The 21,336-nt window shown below is 40.1% G+C and overlaps 1 protein-coding gene across 2 annotated transcripts in view; it reads right to left on the reverse strand.

Annotated features, from left to right (window-relative positions):
* Positions 1 to 1,224: 1,224 nt before the first annotated feature.
* LOC124788193 (ubiquitin-conjugating enzyme E2 J1-like) overlaps positions 1,225 to 21,336 on the reverse strand; it is a 63,749-nt gene continuing 43,637 nt past the window's right edge. For both annotated transcript variants that reach the window (XM_047255375.1, XM_047255366.1), the window contains 2 exons: positions 1,825 to 1,939; positions 1,225 to 1,508 (listed from right to left, as the gene is read on the reverse strand). In XM_047255375.1, the coding sequence (XP_047111331.1) occupies positions 1,290 to 1,508; positions 1,825 to 1,939 (334 nt within the window). In that variant the 3' untranslated portion in view covers positions 1,225 to 1,289. The remainder of the gene's footprint in view (positions 1,509 to 1,824; positions 1,940 to 21,336) is intronic.

The raw sequence follows: 21,336 nt of genomic DNA on the forward strand, positions 1-21,336 counted from the left end.
AGGGATGCCAAATGCATTTTGCTCCAACACGCGATTGGCACGAAATTATGAATGTTCCAGAATTTTTTGAACAGACCTCATTCACCATGTCAACATCGTATTTTAACTGTTTGTTTGAAGTGGGAGTTATCTTGCACTTGATATGATTGTGATAGAAATGAGTAAGTTTCCACTGCAAATTTGAAGTTGTATCTTTAAACCCTAAAATTTATTCCACATGCATGTACAGAATGGTATATGCCAGTTTACAAAAGCTGCTGGTAGTCCAGATCTCATTTAAAAGCAGGATGAAAATGAAATACTCAACTACAACTTTATTCATTCAGAGCACAGCTAAAGTGAGACACAGGGCAAGTCAGTTTACTACGTAATTCGTTAAATGGTTGCACTCCTAGGCCTCTAGAGCATGAGCAACATAATTAATGGGATAGCATAAAATGGAAGTTAACAATGGGACCTATATATAGACTTTTTCCCACAGTTTCAAATGCCACTTACCATCCTCCTTTCTTACAAGCTATGGTGTCATCACAGCCACTGAATGACTAAGTCAAAGTTAAAATACTGATCAGACATACACTTTCCAGGAATCAGTTGCTGATGAAATACTCTTGGGTTTTCAGGGAAGTGGCAGTGATGACATTACTGTGTCGTATCTACCTTCTGCAACAACACAAAATCAACCACATCTGGCATTGTTAATGGAAGGTATCAAGGAGTTTAGCATAATATCATTACAGAAAATGAAATTTCCAGCCATTGTTAACAGGTCTGTCCCATCTATTCATACTCATTTTTTAAATTCTATAATAACTTTATTTACAGTTTTACAGCAACACAAAGTGACTAGGAAGGATTTCTTACTTTCCTAAATCAAATATGAAAACATTTGTTACACCATACAAGAAGAGTGTATTCCAGCTATTAAATGATTATGAAAGCATGATAGACATCTCTAGAGCTCTGTACATTAGAGCAACAGAAGAAGCTCAGACTATAACATCACTGAGATAATGGGCATGGTTTTTAATAGACCTTTTGCTTCTAGACTTTCTCGAGTTGTTTCATTTCATAGACAAGTTTATCATACAAAATATAACATATTTGTCTTTAGTACAATCTGGGCTCAATATACAGAAATATATTACATTTGTAGCAAAACAGAAAATTCCCTAATCAATAATCTAAATCTCCCCACCACTAAAAACAAAATATATTCTCATCTTTAATAAATGCAATATTTTTAATAAATCTCTCTTTACAGAAAGCTGTAAACAAGCAGAAGTAAATTAAAGGAGGAACACCCTCCGCACAATAAGAAATGCAATAGCTACAAGCAGAAACCAAACAAGAACAGTCATTCCTCGAGAATCACTACTGGCAGCTGAACTCCTGTCAGAACCAGCCATTTGTTCAGCTGGAATACCTTGCTGGACTAGTTCTGCTGTCGCAACATCTGCTCGGCGCTGTCGCAAAGTACCATCTGCACTCTCGGATGGTTCCTCTCCCTGAGTAATTCAGGAAAATTTCATATTTTCTTCACATCTTACAAACATTATAGAATTCTGATTATTATGTTTAATAATGCCCTAAGAAATCATTTAGTTTCTCATCACAAAATAGACAACTTATCTTAAAATCATATGAACTCTTCCAAAAACTACAAATTTTAACTACAATCTGAACAATTAAGTGGCAAGATAGCATTGCTTCACAAAACACCTTGCAACTAACAACATTTTAATTACATACAGGAAAAAACATTTCCATTAACCAAAGTTACCTTTTACAAGCCACATTTCACATTATAGGTACAGAGCTTACCTTCAGAGCTATTTGCTTTATAAGGTTTGATTCTTCTTTTGTTGGTGGTAAGCATGTTGAATTTGACAAGTGCTCACAAATCTTTCCACAGTTCTGGCACTCCCACTGCTGTGACCTGCAACAATATAATAATGGACCCATTCCATAGCTTTTAATTCAAATTTAAGTTTAAAAACTGTACAAAAGAGTTATTTACATCCTTCAGGAATAGATTTTTGAATCCATAATGGTATCATTATTAACGAATACCTTCCACCTATCGTAAGAGAACACAACAGCATAAAACATTCCAGCAGGGGAGGGGGGAGGGGGGGGGGGGGAGGGAACAAGTCACTTTCTGTAGCAGTATTGAAATAGCTCTAAGTCAGACCTTTATTTAATAACATTTTTCGTAAGGTCTAGTTGGCTGGTCACACTAAGCAAATGACTATCATAATACACCAACTGGTCACCTTGTGTTGCTTGGTTACTAATATATACCAGTTCCATGGAACATAAAGGTGTTGGAAAATTATTTATTGCATGTTAAGTTCCCAATAAAATGTTGTAGAATGTTCAAAAATGTTCTTTCCCACTAAGCTATAACTGAGACTATCACCAAGTAGAAAAGCAATCCTGAAAACTATGAATTTGACACTAATTTCATTTTTTGTTATTATTTTTAAATGTCAATCCCTTCTCACCCTCACAGGCCACATCTAGCAGTAAATGTTACAAGGACTGTCGCCAATGAGCCATGTGACCATGAAAATTATGGATTTAACACTAATAATAGTTGTACACCTGCCCAGTGACAGCCATAAGTTTCTTTACATGAGAGTATTTTGTTTTCACTTAGTAATTTATGTATCTACAACGTTTGGTTGAAAATGTTCCTTGTGTTGCAAAGTTACATACATTGTTAAGTTTCATCCCTGCTCCACACCACTACTCTACAGAAAAGACAGGAAAGTGTATCAACATTGTAAGGGGTCCGTAGGCCCTTACCATAAGTTTGCACTCGGCACAGGTCGATAGGGCAAACAATCGATAGTGTCGGGTTGCGAGAGCGAGGGTAGAGTTGAGTCAGTTCCCAGGTTGCGGGCCGAGCCGTGCGGAGGCCGGTTGCTGTAATACAAGGCTTACCGACAAAGGGAGTGGCCATCACCGCGGTTTAACCCCTTTGTGTTAGAATAATACGGGGAAGTGAAGAAGTATAACTGCGAGCCCTCTCGCCGATATTTTTGGTTTCGCATCTACCGCGCCGGCATCATTTGGATTGCAGTGTTGGATTGTATTAGCATGTGACGATTATGAATAACGAAGAAGCCTGTGCTGAGATTAGCCGTAATTAAATATGTATGACGAAGGCAGTGGCTGTCTCCTTGCTTTCGTGTTTTTGAGACGAATATAGGTTCTTGATTAGTGAAGCTGTGTTGTTGTTCTTCTTGGTACCAGACATTTCATTATTACAGCATTGAGAAGGACAAAATGGAATGTAACAACTCCGTAGCAATCAAATCCGATTGCCAGCCCCATTAGGTACACGGTCACATTAATTAATTATTATTTGGGCTGCTATTCAGATCCCGATCGAGCGGGATACACAATTCGGAGGTGTTACACCCTTGGCTTACCGTGAAAGGAGAAGTGCAATTTTCGGACGAATCGTAAAGAACAATAGGTAATTTTACCTTGCTTAACGCAAGAAAATATTTTTCCAATTTCGGATGAAGACAGAGTATAAACTTTAAAATCGCGACAAGAAACAGTGCATTTTGAACAATACGAAGTAATAGCATCTTACGATTGTGACTAAACTTTTTCCTTGCCATATTAGATAAGAATAACAGTGTTGATAAACTGTGTTGTAATGTGCAAACGCGTAAATCCACACGAAAAACTGTGAAAAGTGAACACTAAAGAAAGACACGTGTGAACATTACTATAGCAAAACGAACTAAGAATTAGTCACGAAAGCCTTAAAGAAGTATTTAGTGGTAATATTTTGACTGAAATTGCTTTTTGAATAGTGAAAATCGGACAGCTTCATGTGGACCCATAAACTGTTATACGGACGACAATGTATTGTGGCGACGCAATTATTGAGTGACGTCACGCAGACCCGTGTAGCAGCTGCGCCAAAGAGCTTCGATCTGCCAGGTGATTTTACACGTCATCCCAACTACCTGTGCAAGGAGTAGTTCAAGCACAGACGCACTACACCGACGGTCTTCAGCGCGACTTCGAGACACCGAGCGCCGACCCAGCATCTAGCGGCCGAACTACAAACTACGCCCGTCTGCAGCGCCACGGAGCGACCGATGGAGAACTACGACGACTCGCCACAGATCTTCAGCGCGACTTCACACGGCTCTGGCGGCAGTACAGCGCCACGCCCACTTCAAACGTCAAAACATCGCGACTCGTGGTAACGTCAGTTGGTGAGTGAAGACGACTGGTTGACATAACATTAAATTGTAGTGTGCAGTCTTCGCGGTAAATAAACATTTGTAAACTGAGTTTCGCGTTAGGAAAAGTGCCCAATTACAGTAATTTCCGAAAAGTTTGCGAAACATACTCTGAAATATAGCATACTTATTTATGCATACTGCGTTGTCTAAATGGTAATTATACAGATATGCTCATTGTTTTTGGGGATTTTACATTTATAGATTGTATGAGTGGTGTGATTTATCTTATTTAGAACATTTTACATAAGCTGTGTATGTGAGAATTGATATTTGAAGTTATTAGGTTTTGAGAGTTGTTATGTTCGGTATTCATACATATTGTATAAATTTTGGGATTAACTGAAGATACTGCAGTTACTGTTTGATTAGTTTCATGGTAATGAGGAGTGTTTTGGGTTACTAGAGGTTATTTTATATTACTTGCCTGTGCATTAAAAATAAACCAAACATGTCTACTGAAGATAAGCAAGTTTGTGAGGCAGTAGTTGAAAGGAAAGGGATAGGACAGGAAGACGGAGATGATTCAGGAATCAGTGGTTATGGATTGTCATTAGAAAGCCCATTAGCACATTCAACTAGTTACCCCGAGACACCGGGACGAACGACGAGAGATAAGCCAGTTTCAGAGGATGCCGATAGGTGGTCGATGTTGGTAGACTTGATAAAGAGGAGGAGGATATTAGTGTTTAACGTCCCGTCGACAACGAGGTCATTAGAGACGGAGCGCAAGCTCGTGTTAGGGAAGGATGGGGAAGGAAATCGGCCGTGCCCTTTCAAAGGAACCATCCCGGCATTTGCCTGAAGCGATTTAGGGAAATCACGGAAAACCTAAATCAGGATGGCCGGAGACGGGATTGAACCGTCGTCCTCCCGAATGCGAGTCCAGTGTGCTAACCACTGCGCCACCTCGCTCGGTAGGCTTGATAAAGAAAACTAACGCATCATTAGAGAAAGGTCTCAGAGAATCATTAAAGGAAGGTTTACAAGAAAATAAAGCATCATTAGAGAAAGGTTTACAAGAAACAAGAGAAGAAGGAAGAATATTCCGAGAATCATTAGAGAAAGGTTTACAAGAAACAAGAGAAGAGGGAAGAATATTCCGAGAATCATTAGAGAAGGGTTTACAAGACATCAAAACGTCGCAGATGATGATGGAATGTAATCTGAAGACAGAAATGCAGGAGTTACAAGAACGATTGAAGATGGACTTCGACGAGAGAGAGAGTAAGCTACAGAAGAATATAGACCAAATCCAGGGAGACGTGGAGAAGATGGAAGGAAAGTTAACAAAAAAGATGGAAGACGATATTGAAGAAACGAAAGCCGAATTGGGAGAAAGAATCAACGAAGTGGAAACAAATTGCAATCATCGAATCGCCAAGGTGATGCAGATGCAGAAACAATGCAATGATGCGGTTAAGGGGATAGGAGATAGGCAAAACCAACTGGCTGTCAATCTGAGAAATGCTATAGCCGTGCAATGAGAAGAGGATAACAAGAGGGTTGCAATGGGGGTCAGGCAATTACAACAGGGAGTGCAGCAATTGGAGAGCAAGACAGAAGAAATTGATAAACGAATTAGCAATGCCACTTTAACCGTTACCTTGATGAGCAGTGATAATCGGTACGTCCAAAATAATACAGGGCAGAAATTTAGACCGAAAGGAGGGTTGCACCCAATGATATTTATGAAATGGTTAAAAGGAGTTTTCCCAGCACATCTTAAAGACTCAGACAAGATTCAATTTGCAATAGATAGAATGGAAGGTGAGGCCTTCACTTGGGGAGTCAGGAAGAAGGAAGGGACTACTAGTTATGATCAGTTTGAAGAGGAATTCTTGAAGAAATACTGGTCCAAAAGTCATCAGTGTGCAGCAATTGAGGACCTACTCCACCGCAAGTCACTTAGTACATGGAGAGGAACGTTGAGAGAGTTTGCCGAACATTTGTGGGAATTGAACGAGACCTTGGAACAACCCCTGAGTGATGACGTAATGATATCAGCGATAAAAAGAAGAATGAGCCGGAGAATGCAAGAAACTGTATCCGGGAGCCTAATTAAAGATAGGGAGGCCTTGATGGAAATACTGGAACAGTTGGAATCTGTCCGATCACAGGAACACAATCAAGCTAATGATCAAAACCGAGGGGGAAGTAATGACCCAAGGAATCATTTTGGTAATTCGTCTAATTATGGAGGAAGAGGTGGTGTCCATAGGTACAGGAACCATGGTGGTGAACGGCAATGGAGAAATGATTGGAGAAGGAGTGAAGAACCAAGAGATCATGAGAGAGGATGGGATAGGCGAATGAATGACACAGTGCATATAGAAGAGGTGGAGAGACCGGAAAACTGAATGACACTCCAGATGAGGTCCGGTCAGGAGTGAGAGCTACAAGGACCAGAGTAAACCTACTAAGACACGACAATGGTGGAGATCTGAGAGAAGATCTACTAGAGGAAAGAAGTAGGATTCCCAAAGAACCCATACTACCCATGATAAGGATCAAGCTATGTGGACTGAATAACGAGGCGTTAGTCGATACAGGAAGTGAAGCATGTGCAGTGTCCAAGAGGTTATATGAACAGGTACTAAAAGCAAACATTAGCTTGCCTAGTTTCCCGGTGAGTGGAGTGAGAATTGTGAACGCGTTGGGTGCAAGGAGTAAACCTATTACAGAACAAGTGTTGATTACCTTCGAGATAGAGGGAGAAGAATACAAAGCAACATTTTTGGTGGTGGCCGGATTGAACACATCAATTATTTTAGGGATAGATTGGTTGAATGAAGTTGATGCAGTAGTGAGTTTTGATGAAGGTACTATCAAGGTCAAAGGAAGAAAGGGAGAAGAGAAGAGGTTAAAGTTTGCTGAGGGGAGTGCAATCGAAGAAGAGGAGGAATTCAGAAGGATAAATTTGTGTCATGAAGAGGAACCCACCATGGGATTCGGGGAAGAGGAACTAGAAGAAGAAGTGTTGATATACCTTGAGGGATTAGCACAAGAGAATAGACATAAAGAGGATAAGATCAATAAAAAGTTGGAGGAGATGACACACCTAGATGAGGGGACTAAGAGGAAATTAGCCACAGTATTATACAGGCATTGTAAGGTATTTTCTCAACGGCCAGGTATCATGAAAGGGGTGGAGTGTAAACTAAAGATAAAGAACCATAAACCGTTCAATATAAAACAGTATTCCATTCCCCAGGTGAAACGAAGAGCAGTAGATGAAGAGATACAGAGGATGATGGACCTTGGTGTTATAGAAAGGGCCAACAGTCAATATAACAACCCCCTATTTGTCGTTGATAAGAAGGATGGAAAGGTGAGGATAGTTTTGGATGCGCGAACAGTGAACAAAATCATCGAGCCGGAGCGGGACAAACCTGAGACTATAGAAGAACTGATTCAAAAATTCCGAGGAGCAAAGGTGCTTAGTAACATCGACTTAACTGCTGGTTACTGGCAAATATCATTGGCCACAGAGTCCCGCCAGTATACAGCATTTACTTATTGAGGGAGGTGCTATCAATTTAGAGTGTTGCCATTTGGGCTTAATGTGTCAGTGTCTGAATACATAAGAGCGATGGATAAGATACTAGGCGAGGAGTTACTTAAAAAGGTCACCGTCTACGTGGATGACCTCTTGATAGCAAGCGAATCATGGGAAGAACATTTGAATAGATTGGATGCAATCTTGGCAGCTTTTGAAAGCGCAGGGGTAACTGTAAACCTGGACAAGTCGGACTTTGGCAAATCAAAGATAAAATTCCTGGGCCATATAATATCCGAGGAGGGTATCTATCCTGATCCTAGTAAAATGGAGGCTATTAGGAATTTTCCGACCCCCCATAGTAAGAAGCAGTTGCAAGCATTCTTTGGGGTTTGTGAGTTTTATAGAAAATTTGTCAAAGGATCTATACTTAATGCCCTGAGTATGAGGGGATTGACCAAGGCGAGGATGCCATGGCATTGGAGTGCAGAGTGCCAAACCGAGTTTGAGGATATCAAGGAAGCACTATATAGTGCAGACATACTGTACCACCCGGATTTTTCCAAGGATTTTTATTTAGGAGCAGACAGCTCTGACTATGGACTAGGAATACATTTGTACCAAATGGAGAGGAGCGGAAATGGTGAGAGTATAAGAACAATAGCGTTCGGTAGCAGAAGTTTAAATGCTTGGGAGAGGAAATATTCGATTACTGAAAGGGAGGCATTGGCAATTGTGTGGGGGTTTAAGCGTTTCTGGTATTATTTGGCCGGGAGGCATGTGAAAGTAGTGACTGGACCATAAGGCCCTTACATTTCTGACTACAAGCAAGCTGAGGCATAGCAGACTAACGCGATGGGCCCTGGCATTACAGGACTATGACTTCGAGATAATTTATGAACCAGGAGCAACACATATAATACCTGATGCTTTATCAAGATTACCAGCTGACTCGAGAGGAATGTTGGTGGACAAGCCAGAAGGAGAAGGAGTTAGAATTAACCTGATGAAGGGAGTACAGTATGAAGAATTCATAAGGAAGTTCCTAAAGAATGTGCGCAGGGAACAGAACGAGGACGAGAAATTAAAGACAATTAAAACCAAATACAGGTGTGCAGGAGAGGAAAGAATTCGCACATTTTATTATATTCATAGTGGGATACTTTATAAAAGAAACAAGGAGAGTGAGGAGAACTGAAAACTCTGTGTGCCTGAGCATGTGGTAGAAAAATTAATTTGGTATACGCACTATAGTAATGCGCATTATGGACCGAAGAAGTGTCTGGAAAAGTTGAAGTTAGATTGTGCATTCAACAACATGGGAAGGCGTATACGTAAGATACTGAGTACATGTGACACCTGTCAAAAATCTAAAACGACTACAGTACAGCATAAAGGATATATGCATCCAATTGTACCAACAGCAATTAAGGACATAGTTGCAGTGGATCTCTTTGGGCCACTTCCTGCCTCACGAGGGAATTACACACAAATCTTAGTAGTGGAAGAACTGGTTTCCAAGTACATAAAATTTTACCCGTTGAAGAAAGCCACTAGTAGAGAATCATTAACCATTTTGAGAAAGACTATTTTCAAAAGGTGTGTATTCCTAAGCGAATTTTGAGTCATAATGGGTCACAATTTAGGTCAAAGGAGTGGACAGAGATGCTAAATGAGCACAGAATAGAGCAAATTGCCATTTCTAGGTATAGGCCAGCTTCTAACCCAGCAGAACGAACAATGAAGGAATTGAACCATTTATGCCGAACATAATCATAGGAAGCATGGTTCATGGAAAGAATATCTGGAAGAATTTGAGCGGGTCAGGAATAACCTCCCACATGATTCTACAGGGTTTGCACCATGTGAAGTATTGCTCAATCAAGAACCCGACAGTATTTTTCGTGAGTTGTTAGTCTACGCACCAGGAATTTCATTGACTTGGGAAAGGAAATTGGAGCTAGTGGAATTAAGTATGAAGGAGAAGGCTAGGAAAAGACAGGAAAGACACGACAAGCTAGTGAAACCGATAACTTACCGAGTGGGAGACTTGGTACTAGTAAAGGTTCGTGCAAAATCAAAGAAAATAAACTCTGAAATACACAAATTCAATCACGTTTATAAGGGACCATACAGTATTATAAAAATTGGTCATCCTAACATGGTGGAGTTGGAATATGCACGGACAAACAGAGTGCATGGTAAGGAACATGTGGAAAACATAAAAAGGTACTACTCACACGAGAACAGGGATAACCCAGATGAGGAAGGGGAACTCGATTAGGGCGAATGTCTGAAATAAGAGTGTTCAAGCTCCTTGATGTAGTTGGGTAAGACATGTTTAGAACATTTAGCTGTTAAACGGACATTTGGAAAAGGAGAATGTTTATTTGCATTGTGTTTTCTGTTGTATTATAACTAGAACTTCATATTTCATATCAACGATTACCTGAGAATGGGTGTGAAAACCCGTAACAATTAATTTGCAATATAATAATTCATATGTCATGTGTTTACGTAATAATTTTTGATTGTATGTTGTGTGTTTCATTCAATATGGACTATAGAGGATTATTGCTGCTTGATAAAAAAAATTGTAATTTGGACAATGCCATGTTTATGAGATGTAATAACCTTTTGTAGAAATTATTGTGGAGGTAGCCCACTACCGGAGTCGAGGGATTATTTGGTGAATTGTAATTTCATTTATTATTTACACTCTGTTTTGTTCAGATGTAGCAGTGTTTAATTCCCTTGCCGATTCTTTTACGCCGGAGGTTCCAAAGAAGTTTTCGAGGGCGGGGATGTAAGGGGTCCGTAGGCCCTTACCATAAGTTTGCACTCGGCACAGGTTGATAGGGCAAACAATCGATAGTGTCGGGTTGCGAGAGCGAGGGTGGAGTTGAGTCAGTTCCCAGGTTGCGGGCCGAGCCGTGCGGAGGCCGGTTGCTGTAATACAAGACTTACCGACAAAGGGAGTGACCATCGCCGCGGTTTAACCCCTTTGTGTTAGAATAATACGGGGAAGTGAAGAAGTATAACTGCAGAGTGATCAGTGATATTCTGTGCCGATATTTTTGGTTTCGCGTCTACTGCGCCGGCATCATTTGGATTGCAGTGTTGGATTGTATTAGCGTGAGACGATTATGAATAACGAAGAAGCCTCTGCTGAGATTAGCCGTAATTAAATATGTATGACGAAGGCAGTGGCTGTCTCCTTGTTTGTGTGTTTTTGAGACGAATATAGGTTCTTGATTAGTGAAGCTGTGTTGTTGTTCTTCTTGGTACCAGACATTTCATTATTACAGCATTGAGAAGGACAAAATGGAATGTAACAACTCCGTAGCAGTCAAATCCGATTGCCAGCCCCATTAGGTACACGGTCACATTAATTAATTATTATTTGGGCTGCTATTCAGATCCCGATCGAGCGGGATACGTAAATCGGACTTGTTACAACATGACAGCAACTGAAATGAATCAGTTCACATCTAGCTGGAGTTATATAAATGCCAAAATACAGAATGCACCTGGTTAATTCTACTCGTTATGAACCTACTGTATGCAGAATGTCTTGGAGGCTGATTTTATAAATGGAGGAACTACTTGCACATGGATAATAATGGTAACATCATTCCAAGAGAACATGGAGATTATGTCAAGCTGTTCAAAATTAGGTCATTAATGGAAACTCTGAGAAAGTTTATGCTGATCAGGCCAGAGGAGTACAACTCCTTAGATGACAAAAGGACATGGTCGTGAGTCAGGTTGAAAATTTGATTAACATCAGAACCAGAGTCTATTTACTGATAATTAGTTTTCTTGAGATAACCTGGGAGAGCCCACTGAAAATATCACACAGTGGCCTATTAATGCTAAGCAGTATACAGACATCCTTTGGCTTACAACTGTGAAAGACTAGATATATTGCAGGTTTCTATTTTTGCAGTCAATATTATACAGTCCCAATAATGCCATTTGTAATCATACAATGGAAAATCCAGGATGAAAAGTAACAATATTATGAAAAAAATAGATGCTGAGTCGCAGATAAGCACAACACAAAGACTGTCAGAATGTGAGCCTCCGGCCAACTAGGCCTTTGTCATAAATAAAACACATTCACACACCCACAAACAACCACAGGTTCTGGCTTCAGTATCCAGAGATTGTGGTCATGTGTTGTCTATTTCTGATGAAGGCCTAATAGGCCAAAAGCTCACTTTCTGACAGTCTTTCTGTTTGGCCTATTTGCAACTCAGCATCTCTGCTACAAGGTGCATAGAAACTACCCTTTTAACAATTGTAATCATTTTAGATTTTTAAAACTGAAATGTATTTTTATGATTAATATATTCCCATATATTTTAGGTTTTTTCCTCTCTTTAATCTTCCACTATGTGTGCCAATACACCAAAGTTTTCCTATAACTAGCTAAAACCCAGTCCCACATACTGTTCCTGCATTGTGTTGCCTGAAACCCCCCCCCCCCCCCCCAAATTGCCAGACCATTACATTACCCATCAACTAAACTCATCCTTCTACAATGACCTCTATCTATTCAAATCTTTAGCAGTCTGCAGCCCACACCAACATCTGCTGCATCCATAAAATCCTCTTGCTCTGCAATCTCCATTTCCTGCATCCCACCTCCAAGACCGAAATCCTTGCAGTATGCACAATGCCATCTCGATCTATTCACCTCATAGTCTTGCCTTGGACTATCACTAACAACCACTACTACAAGAACCTCCATTATGTCAAAGCAGTAGGTGTATCAAAACAAAATGTCCAGACACTCTGCGACCAAAATGGTACTGAAACAGAGGATGACAGACTAGAGGCCGAAATACTAAATGTCTTTTTCCAAAGCTGTTTCACAGAGTAGTGAACTGTAGTTCCTTCTCTAGATTGTCACACACATTACAAAATGGTAGATACCGAAATAGATGACAGAGGGATAGAAACACAATTAAAATTGCTCAAAAGAGGAAAGGCTGCTGGACCTGATGGGATAACAGTTCGATTTTACACAGAGTATGCGAAGCAACTGGCCCCCCCTTCTTGCAGCGATGTACCGTAAGTCTCTAGAACAGCGTAGCATTCCAAAAGATTGGAAAAGGGCACAGGTCATCCCCGTTTTCAAGAAGGGACTTTGAACAGATATGCAGAACTATAGACCTATATCTCTAATTTCGATCAGTTGTAGAATTTTGGACACGTATTATGTTCAAGTATAATGACTTTTCTGGAGACTAGAAATCTACTCTGTAGGAATCAGCAAGGGTTTCGAAAAAGACGATCGTGTGAAACCCAGCTCGCGCTATTCGTCCATGAGACTCGGAGGGCCATAGACACGAGTTCCCAGGTAGATGCCGTGTTTCTTGACTTCCGCAAGGCGTTTGATACAGTTCCTCACAGTCGTTTAATTAACAAAGTAAGAGCATATGGACTATCAGACCAATTGTGTGACTGGATTGAAGAGTTCCTAGATAACAGAACACAGCATGTCATTCTCAATGGAGAGAAGTCTTCCTAAGTAAGAGTGAATTCAGGTGTGCCGCAGGGGAGTGTTGTAGGACCGTTGCTATTCACAATATATATAAATGACTGGGTGGATAACATTGGAAGTTTACTGAGGCTTTTTGCGGATGACGCTGTAGTATATCAAGAGGTTGTAACAACAGAAAATTGTACTGAAATGCAGGAGGATCTGCAACGAATTGACACATGGTGCAGGGAATGGCAATTGAATCTCAATGTAGACAAGTGTAATGTGCTGCGAATAAATAGAAAGAAGGATCCTTTATCATTTTGCTACAATATAGGTCAGCAACTGGAAGCAGTTAATTCCATAAATTATCTGGGAGTAGGCATTAGGAGTGATTTAAAATGGAATGACCATATAAAATTAATCGTTGGTAAAGCAGATGCCAGACTGAGATTCATTGGAAGAATCCTAAGGAAATGCAGTCCGAAAACAAAGGAAGTAGGTTACAGTACACTTGTTCGCCCACTGCTTGAATACTGCTCATCGGTGTCTGTTTCGGGCCAGAAATGGTTGACAGAAGAGAGAGAGAAGACCCAACAGAGAGCAGCGCGCTTCATTACAGGATCATTTAGTAATCGCGAAAGCGTTATTAAGGAGATGAGAGATAAACTCCAGTGGAAGACTCTGGAAGAGAGATGCTCAGTAGCTCGGTATGGGCTTTTGTTGAAGTTTCGAGAACATACCTCCATGTACAATACGAGACTGGAATAGGAGGGAGAACCGACAGAGGTACTCAAGGTACTCTCCGCCACACATCGTCAGGTGACTTGCAGAGTATGGATGTAGAAACAACCCAAACTTTCCCCTTATCAATCACAAAACCCTGCCTGCAGACCTACTACATCTATCACACCCACACAAGCTCGCTCTCATCACCTTACAGAACTCAGAGTCCAAACAGGCCCACAACAAAGTGTTGAATCTGTCTTCCACAAGCTTCTGTCCCACGAAAGTATCAGTCCTTTATAAAAGGCTCACCTTTTGGCCCACTCACAAATTTCTGCTGTGCTTCTTAAAGAACTTCTTTGCGTCTTCCAGTTCCTACAACGGAAACACTTCATTACAACCAACCCTACCAATCATTCTCTACCAAAAACCAATATCGAACCTGACTTAGTCAATTTACACATCCGTGTAGCCATGATCCACCTCCACTTCTCTTGAATTGTCCTTTGATAACTTTCCATACCTTCTCAAGTTCAAATCTTGCCGTATCTTCATTCACTAGATCCCCCCAACAAGTAAACCAACCTCACAGCAACAGAAAGAACCACATTCCACCACCTAAAAACTATTCCCGACCTTACAACACTATCTGCTGACAAAGGCTCCACCACTGTGTCTATTAACCACAGGGATTAGCTGGCTGAGGGGCTCCTCCAGTTATCAGGTACACCACCTACAAGCCCTGACATAATGAACCCATTCCAGAAATACAGCATGATCTCCAGCCCTCCTCAAACTCCCAAGTTCATTCCAGAAACTCTCCCCTGAATCCATCTCCCTCCTCATCGCCTTTATTCCCTGGAATCGTACCTACTACATGCTTCCTAAAATACATATACCCTATGACCCAGGATGTCCACCTGCTGCTTGACTTTCCTCCCACACTTAGAGAATCTCTGCCCTTGTGGACCAACACCTTCTGCCTATCACCAGAACCTACTTTCCTATATGAAAGACACTAACCATTACATCTACCTAAGCTCAACATTTCCTGTCCCTTTATCACCTGGCAACCTGCTTGTCACTGTCGCAAACCTCCCTATGCTCAAACCTCCCCAATGCCCATGGTCTTTCCTTTACTGAACACTACCTCTTTCAGTGCAAACTGACAACAAATATACAACCTTCTGCCAGGTCACCTGGACCAACTATATCCTTACCCACAATTAATTCTCCTTTGAAGGCGTCAGCTGCAAACAAATTCATGGCACAGCAATGGATACCTTCATGACCCCACCCTATGCCAACCTATTCATGAGCCACCCAGAGGAATCCTTTCTAGCCACCTAGAATCCCACACTCCTCACTTGAGTCACATTAACTGATGGCATCTTCATGACCTGGACTAACGGGGATAATAAGCGCCATTTTAATACAGAAATATTTCTTCACATTTCTGTCTTGGTGGCGAGTCTAAGGAGTTGGAGGACTTGACAGCTCTATGATATACTGGAGAGGGTGGGAAGTTAACTGGCTACTGAACTCATTTTATAACTTTACTACCTTACTGCTCGCTGCTATGCTCATGTGGACTATGGTCTGCACAGATGTTTTTCTTTTCCTTCAATAGAAATTTTATGTTGTTCACAAATTGTAACACCGTCTAAACTTTTCACACTAATTAAGACAATAGAAACAGTCTTTTCTGAATGTACTTATGACCAAAAAGCTATTCTGGTAATGGAGTCCTAGGTATTTTGTTGATCATGGCTTGTGTGTTCTCGTGGTGATATTTCCACAGAAATTTTTGTCCCCTAACTCATATTTCTTTGTATCTAACCAAGAAGTGAAATATCAGTTTTCATAGATTATGCTTTACATTTTTTTTAAATATAAAACTTTTCATTCTCTATTTCACTGCTTTGGGGAGTTGATTTTTCAAAAAAATTGAAAAACGTATTTTTTTTATTTCTAACCGAGAAGTCAAATACCAATTTCCATAGATGTAGCTTTAAAAATGATTTGGTATTTCTTTAATAATGATTTATTTTCAAAACGATATCCAACCACTAATGGTTGAATTACCAAAAATGCTGACACATATTTGTTATTTATAACTGAGAAAACAACTATCAATTTTCCTAGCTCAAGCTACAAAATTGCCTTAATAGCAACATTTTTCAAAAAGCCTTTCATCCCCTATTTCACCCCCCTTAGGAGTAGAATTTTGAACAATACCTTCTTAAAAGATGCCTACTGTATAAAATCCACACCTTATCCAAATTTCAAATTTATATTCTTTATTTCAGTTTCTATTCTTAGCACTTTGTTCTGGACGATGATGAATCAGGCCCTATTTCACCCCCTTGGGGGCTCAATTTTCAAAAATAGTGTAATGTGTATCTTTTTTATTTCTAACAGAGAAGCAAACTACAAATTTTCATAGGTTTTGCTTACAAATGGTTGCATAATAAAACATTTCTATAAAAAATTTCATCCTCTATTTCATCCCCATAGGAACTGAATTTCATGAAACAGATATTTCATATATTTCTAATTGAGGAGCCAAATTCAAGTTTTCATGCTTTCATAATGAAATATTCTCATGAAACATTTCATCTCCTATTTCACTTCCTTAGGGGTTGAATTTCCAAAAAACCGAAACTTTTTTTTTTTTTTAATTATAAAGAATGTAGCAACCAGTAGCGGAAACATAATTTATTTATGCATGTTTCCGCGACTGGTTGCTACATTCTTTATAATTTTATATTCCATAGTCGCTGCACAGAAAGGGAACCTTATGGAGTCCAACATTCAGCAATTTTTTTTTTTTTTATTTGTAACCGAGAAGCTAAATAGCAGTTTTCACACATGTAGCTTTAAAAATACTTTAGCAGCTTGTTAATACTGATTTACATTTTTTAAAATTTCCCCCCACTATTTCATCTCCATAGGGATTAAATTTCCAAAAATGCTGAAACATGCATTTCTTTATTTCTCACCAATTAACCAAATACCAATTTTTATAGGTCTAGTTTGAAAAATCCCTCAGTAGGAACATATTTTTAAAAAACTTTTCATCCCTCATTTCACCTCCTTGGGGTTGGAATTAAAAAAATCCCTTCTGAAACAATGCCAACAGTATATGATTAACATCCTCTGCAAATTTCAAGTTTCTATTCTTAGTGGTTTCGGATGGGTGATAAGTCAGTGAGTGAGTCAGTCATTCAGGACATTGCCTTTTATGTATAGAGATTAATACTAAACAAAAAGTATCATGGAACCCAGAGCATTTCATTCCTTATAACGGTAGAATTAATTACGCAACTAGCTGTTTGCAGCCATGCATTGCTGTGGCTCATCTGACTAAATAGGAAAGAAAGGAAAGAGAAACCCCATGTTTCTAATATGTATGGGAATTGAACATACATCCTAATCTTCTCTCTCTCTCTCTCTCTCTCTCTCTCTCTCTCTCTCTCTCTCTCTCTCTCTCTCTGCCCATCATCTCCTCTCCTTCTCTTTGTACATCACCTCCTCCTCTCTTTCTCCATCGAGTCTTGTGTAAACATTTAAAGTTAATTAGTCAAGAACTTTTCAAGATTTTTGATAATAATCTTTACCCTTATAAATTACATATTTATTTGTATACTACATATGTTAAAATTAGGTATATAAAAACAGATGCATATTCTAATGCAGTATTGTGTCAAAATTTCCAAGCGATCAGAGATTTACAATTTTGTACAAATGAACCTTTACATTTTTACTGATTTTCCCCTATAATTACTACATACATATTTATGTAGTATATGTGGTGCTACAGTAGGTATGTAAAGACACACACATATTTGAATGCAATGTTGTGTCAAAATTTCAAAGCAACCGGTGAGGAAATTATGGAGATTTAACAGGAGTATGAAAGATGATGTGGGTATAAAATGTAGAATTGTTTTTCTTTTTATATACAAAAATTGTTGTTGGAGTTTTCTCTTTAATCTGATGTATGTTTCACTGATTTTAGAAGACTATTTTTAATTTATTTGAAATAATGTATTGTACAAGTAATTTCTACAGGTTCCATGAGCACTTTTTCAGTTATGACAAGATCTCTCACGAACTATTTGCTCTAGAAGGTGGTGATTTATGTTGATTTAAAGTAAGCATTCTGCTGCATAGGTTGGCTGCATTGGTTGCTCTGATATCACTTTCTATCTGTGATATAGCACATGGGAGCACTCACATTTTGTAAGTTGTGCTATACCTTTTGTTGTGTATATTTGGACTTGTTGCTCCTTGAGCTGTGTTTCTCTCTTTAATATGATTCCATCAAAGGAAATATTTAAGAAGAGACGGAATAATAAGGGAAACAAATTCTACAGAAATATGTCCAGGTGGAAGTTTGCATTCAGAGACTGAGGTTAGGGCAAGCAACAACGAACAAAGTTCTACACCACTGAGTGCTTCCAAGAAGAAGCTTGTGAACTGTAATCAAGTGTACAGTGAAGCCAGTGCCAGTGATATCAGTTAAATATTCGATTTAAGTGTACTAAAAACAATCTTTAATCAAATTGCATGCTGTCATCGCATCATTTGTGTGTGTTCTCAATGCCCGCACGGATGGCCCTGCTCCATGTCAGTGGTTCCTACCACCACCACTAAGGACACTGATTATGATTTCGGGTAGCAATTCAAAACCAATAATCCACAAATAAAAAGTAACAACTTATATGTGACCATGTCTGTGTTTGCTAAATGAAAGGTTTAGTTCTTAGTTTGGAAGTCTCTTGTTTGAGTGTTGAGAGTAAGAAAGAATTTTGGATAGCTGAAGAAAGTAAAAACAATAACCTTTCTGAGACAAATGTTAGAACAGCCCAGTATTCGTTAAGTGGGATTTGGGGAAGAGCCTAAAAACCACATCCACACTGGCCAGCACACTGACCCTCAATCATTAACCAGCCAGGAGGATTCGATCTGGGGCCATTGCAACTCCTCATCCTGGAAGCAGCTCTTTAACACATATGGCTATCAAAGCAGATAGATTTCCTGGGGGCATGTTGTAGGTGATATATCTGAAGCAGAGTTCAGTACACAGCCCACACCTGAAGGTCCATGCTAGTTGAGTCGGTGGTATCAATGGCATAGCTGTTGGCACTCCACCTGCCTCAGAAGCCATCTTGTTCTGTTTGTTGAACACGTCATCCTTCATTTTTTATCACACAGAGAGAGGGTCCTTTTGCTTTGTTGAGAACGCAGCCACAGTCATGGTTCATCAGTTGGGCATTGGTTCATATTTTGATCTTGTATATCCCAGCATTACACAGTCCGAGTTCATCCTCGACATTCACTTGCAGTACCCTAGTTTTAGGAGGAAACATCCGTTCTTCCCTGATAAAGTGCCATTGTGAGGGACAAAGGCTGTGGCCTCATTTTTCTGCTATTCTCCTGTCAGGGCTCTTTGGATGTGCAAATCATTCTATTTTTCCAGAATTTTTTTCCATTATTATATTCATGGCAGTAATTTTCAGCAACTGTAGTATATATTTTTTCGGGATGAAATTCAGTAGTCAGTTCCAAATACAGGGTGTTTCAAAAATGACCGGTATATTTGAAACGGCAATAAAAACCAAACGAGCAGCGATAGAAATACACCGTTTGTTGCAATATGCTTGGGACAACAGTACATTTTCAGGCAGACAAACTTTCGAAATTACAGTAGTTACAATTTTCAACAACAGATGGCGCTGCGGTCTGGGAAACTCTATAGTACGATATTTTCCACATATCCACCATGCGTAGCAATAACATGGCGTAGTCTCTGAATGAAATTACCCGAAACCTTTGACAACATGTCTGGCGGAATGGCTTCACATGCAGATGAGATGTACTGCTTCAGCTGTTCAATTGTTTCTGGATTCTGCCGGTACACCTGGTCTTTCAAGTGTCCCCATAGAAAGAAGTCACAGGGGTTCACGTCTGGCGAATAGGGAGGCCATTCCACGCCGCCTCCTGTATGTTTCGGATAGCCCAAAGCAATCACACGATCATCGAAATATTCATTCAGGAAATTAAAGACGTCGGCCGTACGATGTGGCCGGGCACCATCTTGCATAAACCATGAGGCGTTCGCAGTGTCATCTAAGGCAGTTTGTACCGCCACAAATTCACGAAGAATGTCCAGATAGCGTGATGCAGTAATCGTTTCGGATCTGAAAAATGGGCCAATGATTCCTTTGGAAGAAATGGCGGCCCAGACTAGTACTTTTCGAGGATACAGGGACGATGGGACTGCAACATGGGGCTTTTCGGTTCCCCATATGCGCCAGTTCTGTTTATTGACGAAGCCGTCCAGGTAAAAATAAGCTTCGTCAGTAAACCAAATGCTGCCCACATGCATATCGCCGTCATCAATCCTGTGCACTATATCGTTAGCGAATGTCTCTCGTGCAGCAATGGTAGCGGCGCTGAGGGGTTGCCGCGTTTGAATTTTGTATGGATAGAGGTGTAAACTCTGGCGCATGAGACGGTACGTGGACGTTGGCGTCATTTGGACCGCAGCTGCAACACGGCGAACGGAAACCCGAGGCCACTGTTGGATCACCTGCTGCACTAGCTGCGCGTTGCCCTCTGTGGTTGCCGTACGCGGTCGCCCTACCTTTCCAGCACGTTCATCTGTCACGTTCCCAGTCCGTTGAAATTTTTCAAACAGATCCTTTATTGTATCGCTTTTCGGTCCTTTGGTTACATTAAACCTCCGTTGAAAACTTCGTCTTGTTGCAACAACACTGTGTTCTAGGCGGTGGAATTCCAACACCAGAAAAATCCTCTGTTCTAAGGAATAAACCATGTTGTCTACAGCACACTTGCGCGTTGTGAACAGCACACGCTTACAGCAGAAAGACGACGTACAGAAGAAAGACGACGTACAGAATGGCGCACCCACAGACTGCGTTGTCTTCTATATCTTTCACATCACTTGCAGCGCCATCTGTTGTTGAAAATTGTAACTACTGTAATTTCGAATGTTTGTCCGCCTGAAAATGTACTGTTGTCCCAAGCATATTGCAACAAACGGTGTATTTCTATCGCTGCTCGTTTAGTTTTTATTGCCGTTTCAAATATACCGGTCATTTTTGAAACACCCTGTATATTTTATTATGCTTTACCAGTTTCGACAAATTAACTTGTCATCTTCCGAGGCTTAAGTGTTGATTCAGCAGATGTCGATATCCCCTTCATAGAAGCATACCATTGCATTGCATTATGTTTCTATGAAGAAGATACTGACATCTGCTAAACCAACATTAAGCTTCTGAAGACAAAAAATTAATTTGTAAAAACTGGTAAAG

This window comes from Schistocerca piceifrons, chromosome 1, assembly GCF_021461385.2.
Source record: "Schistocerca piceifrons isolate TAMUIC-IGC-003096 chromosome 1, iqSchPice1.1, whole genome shotgun sequence".
Classification (NCBI taxonomy): Eukaryota; Metazoa; Arthropoda; class Insecta; order Orthoptera; family Acrididae; genus Schistocerca; species Schistocerca piceifrons.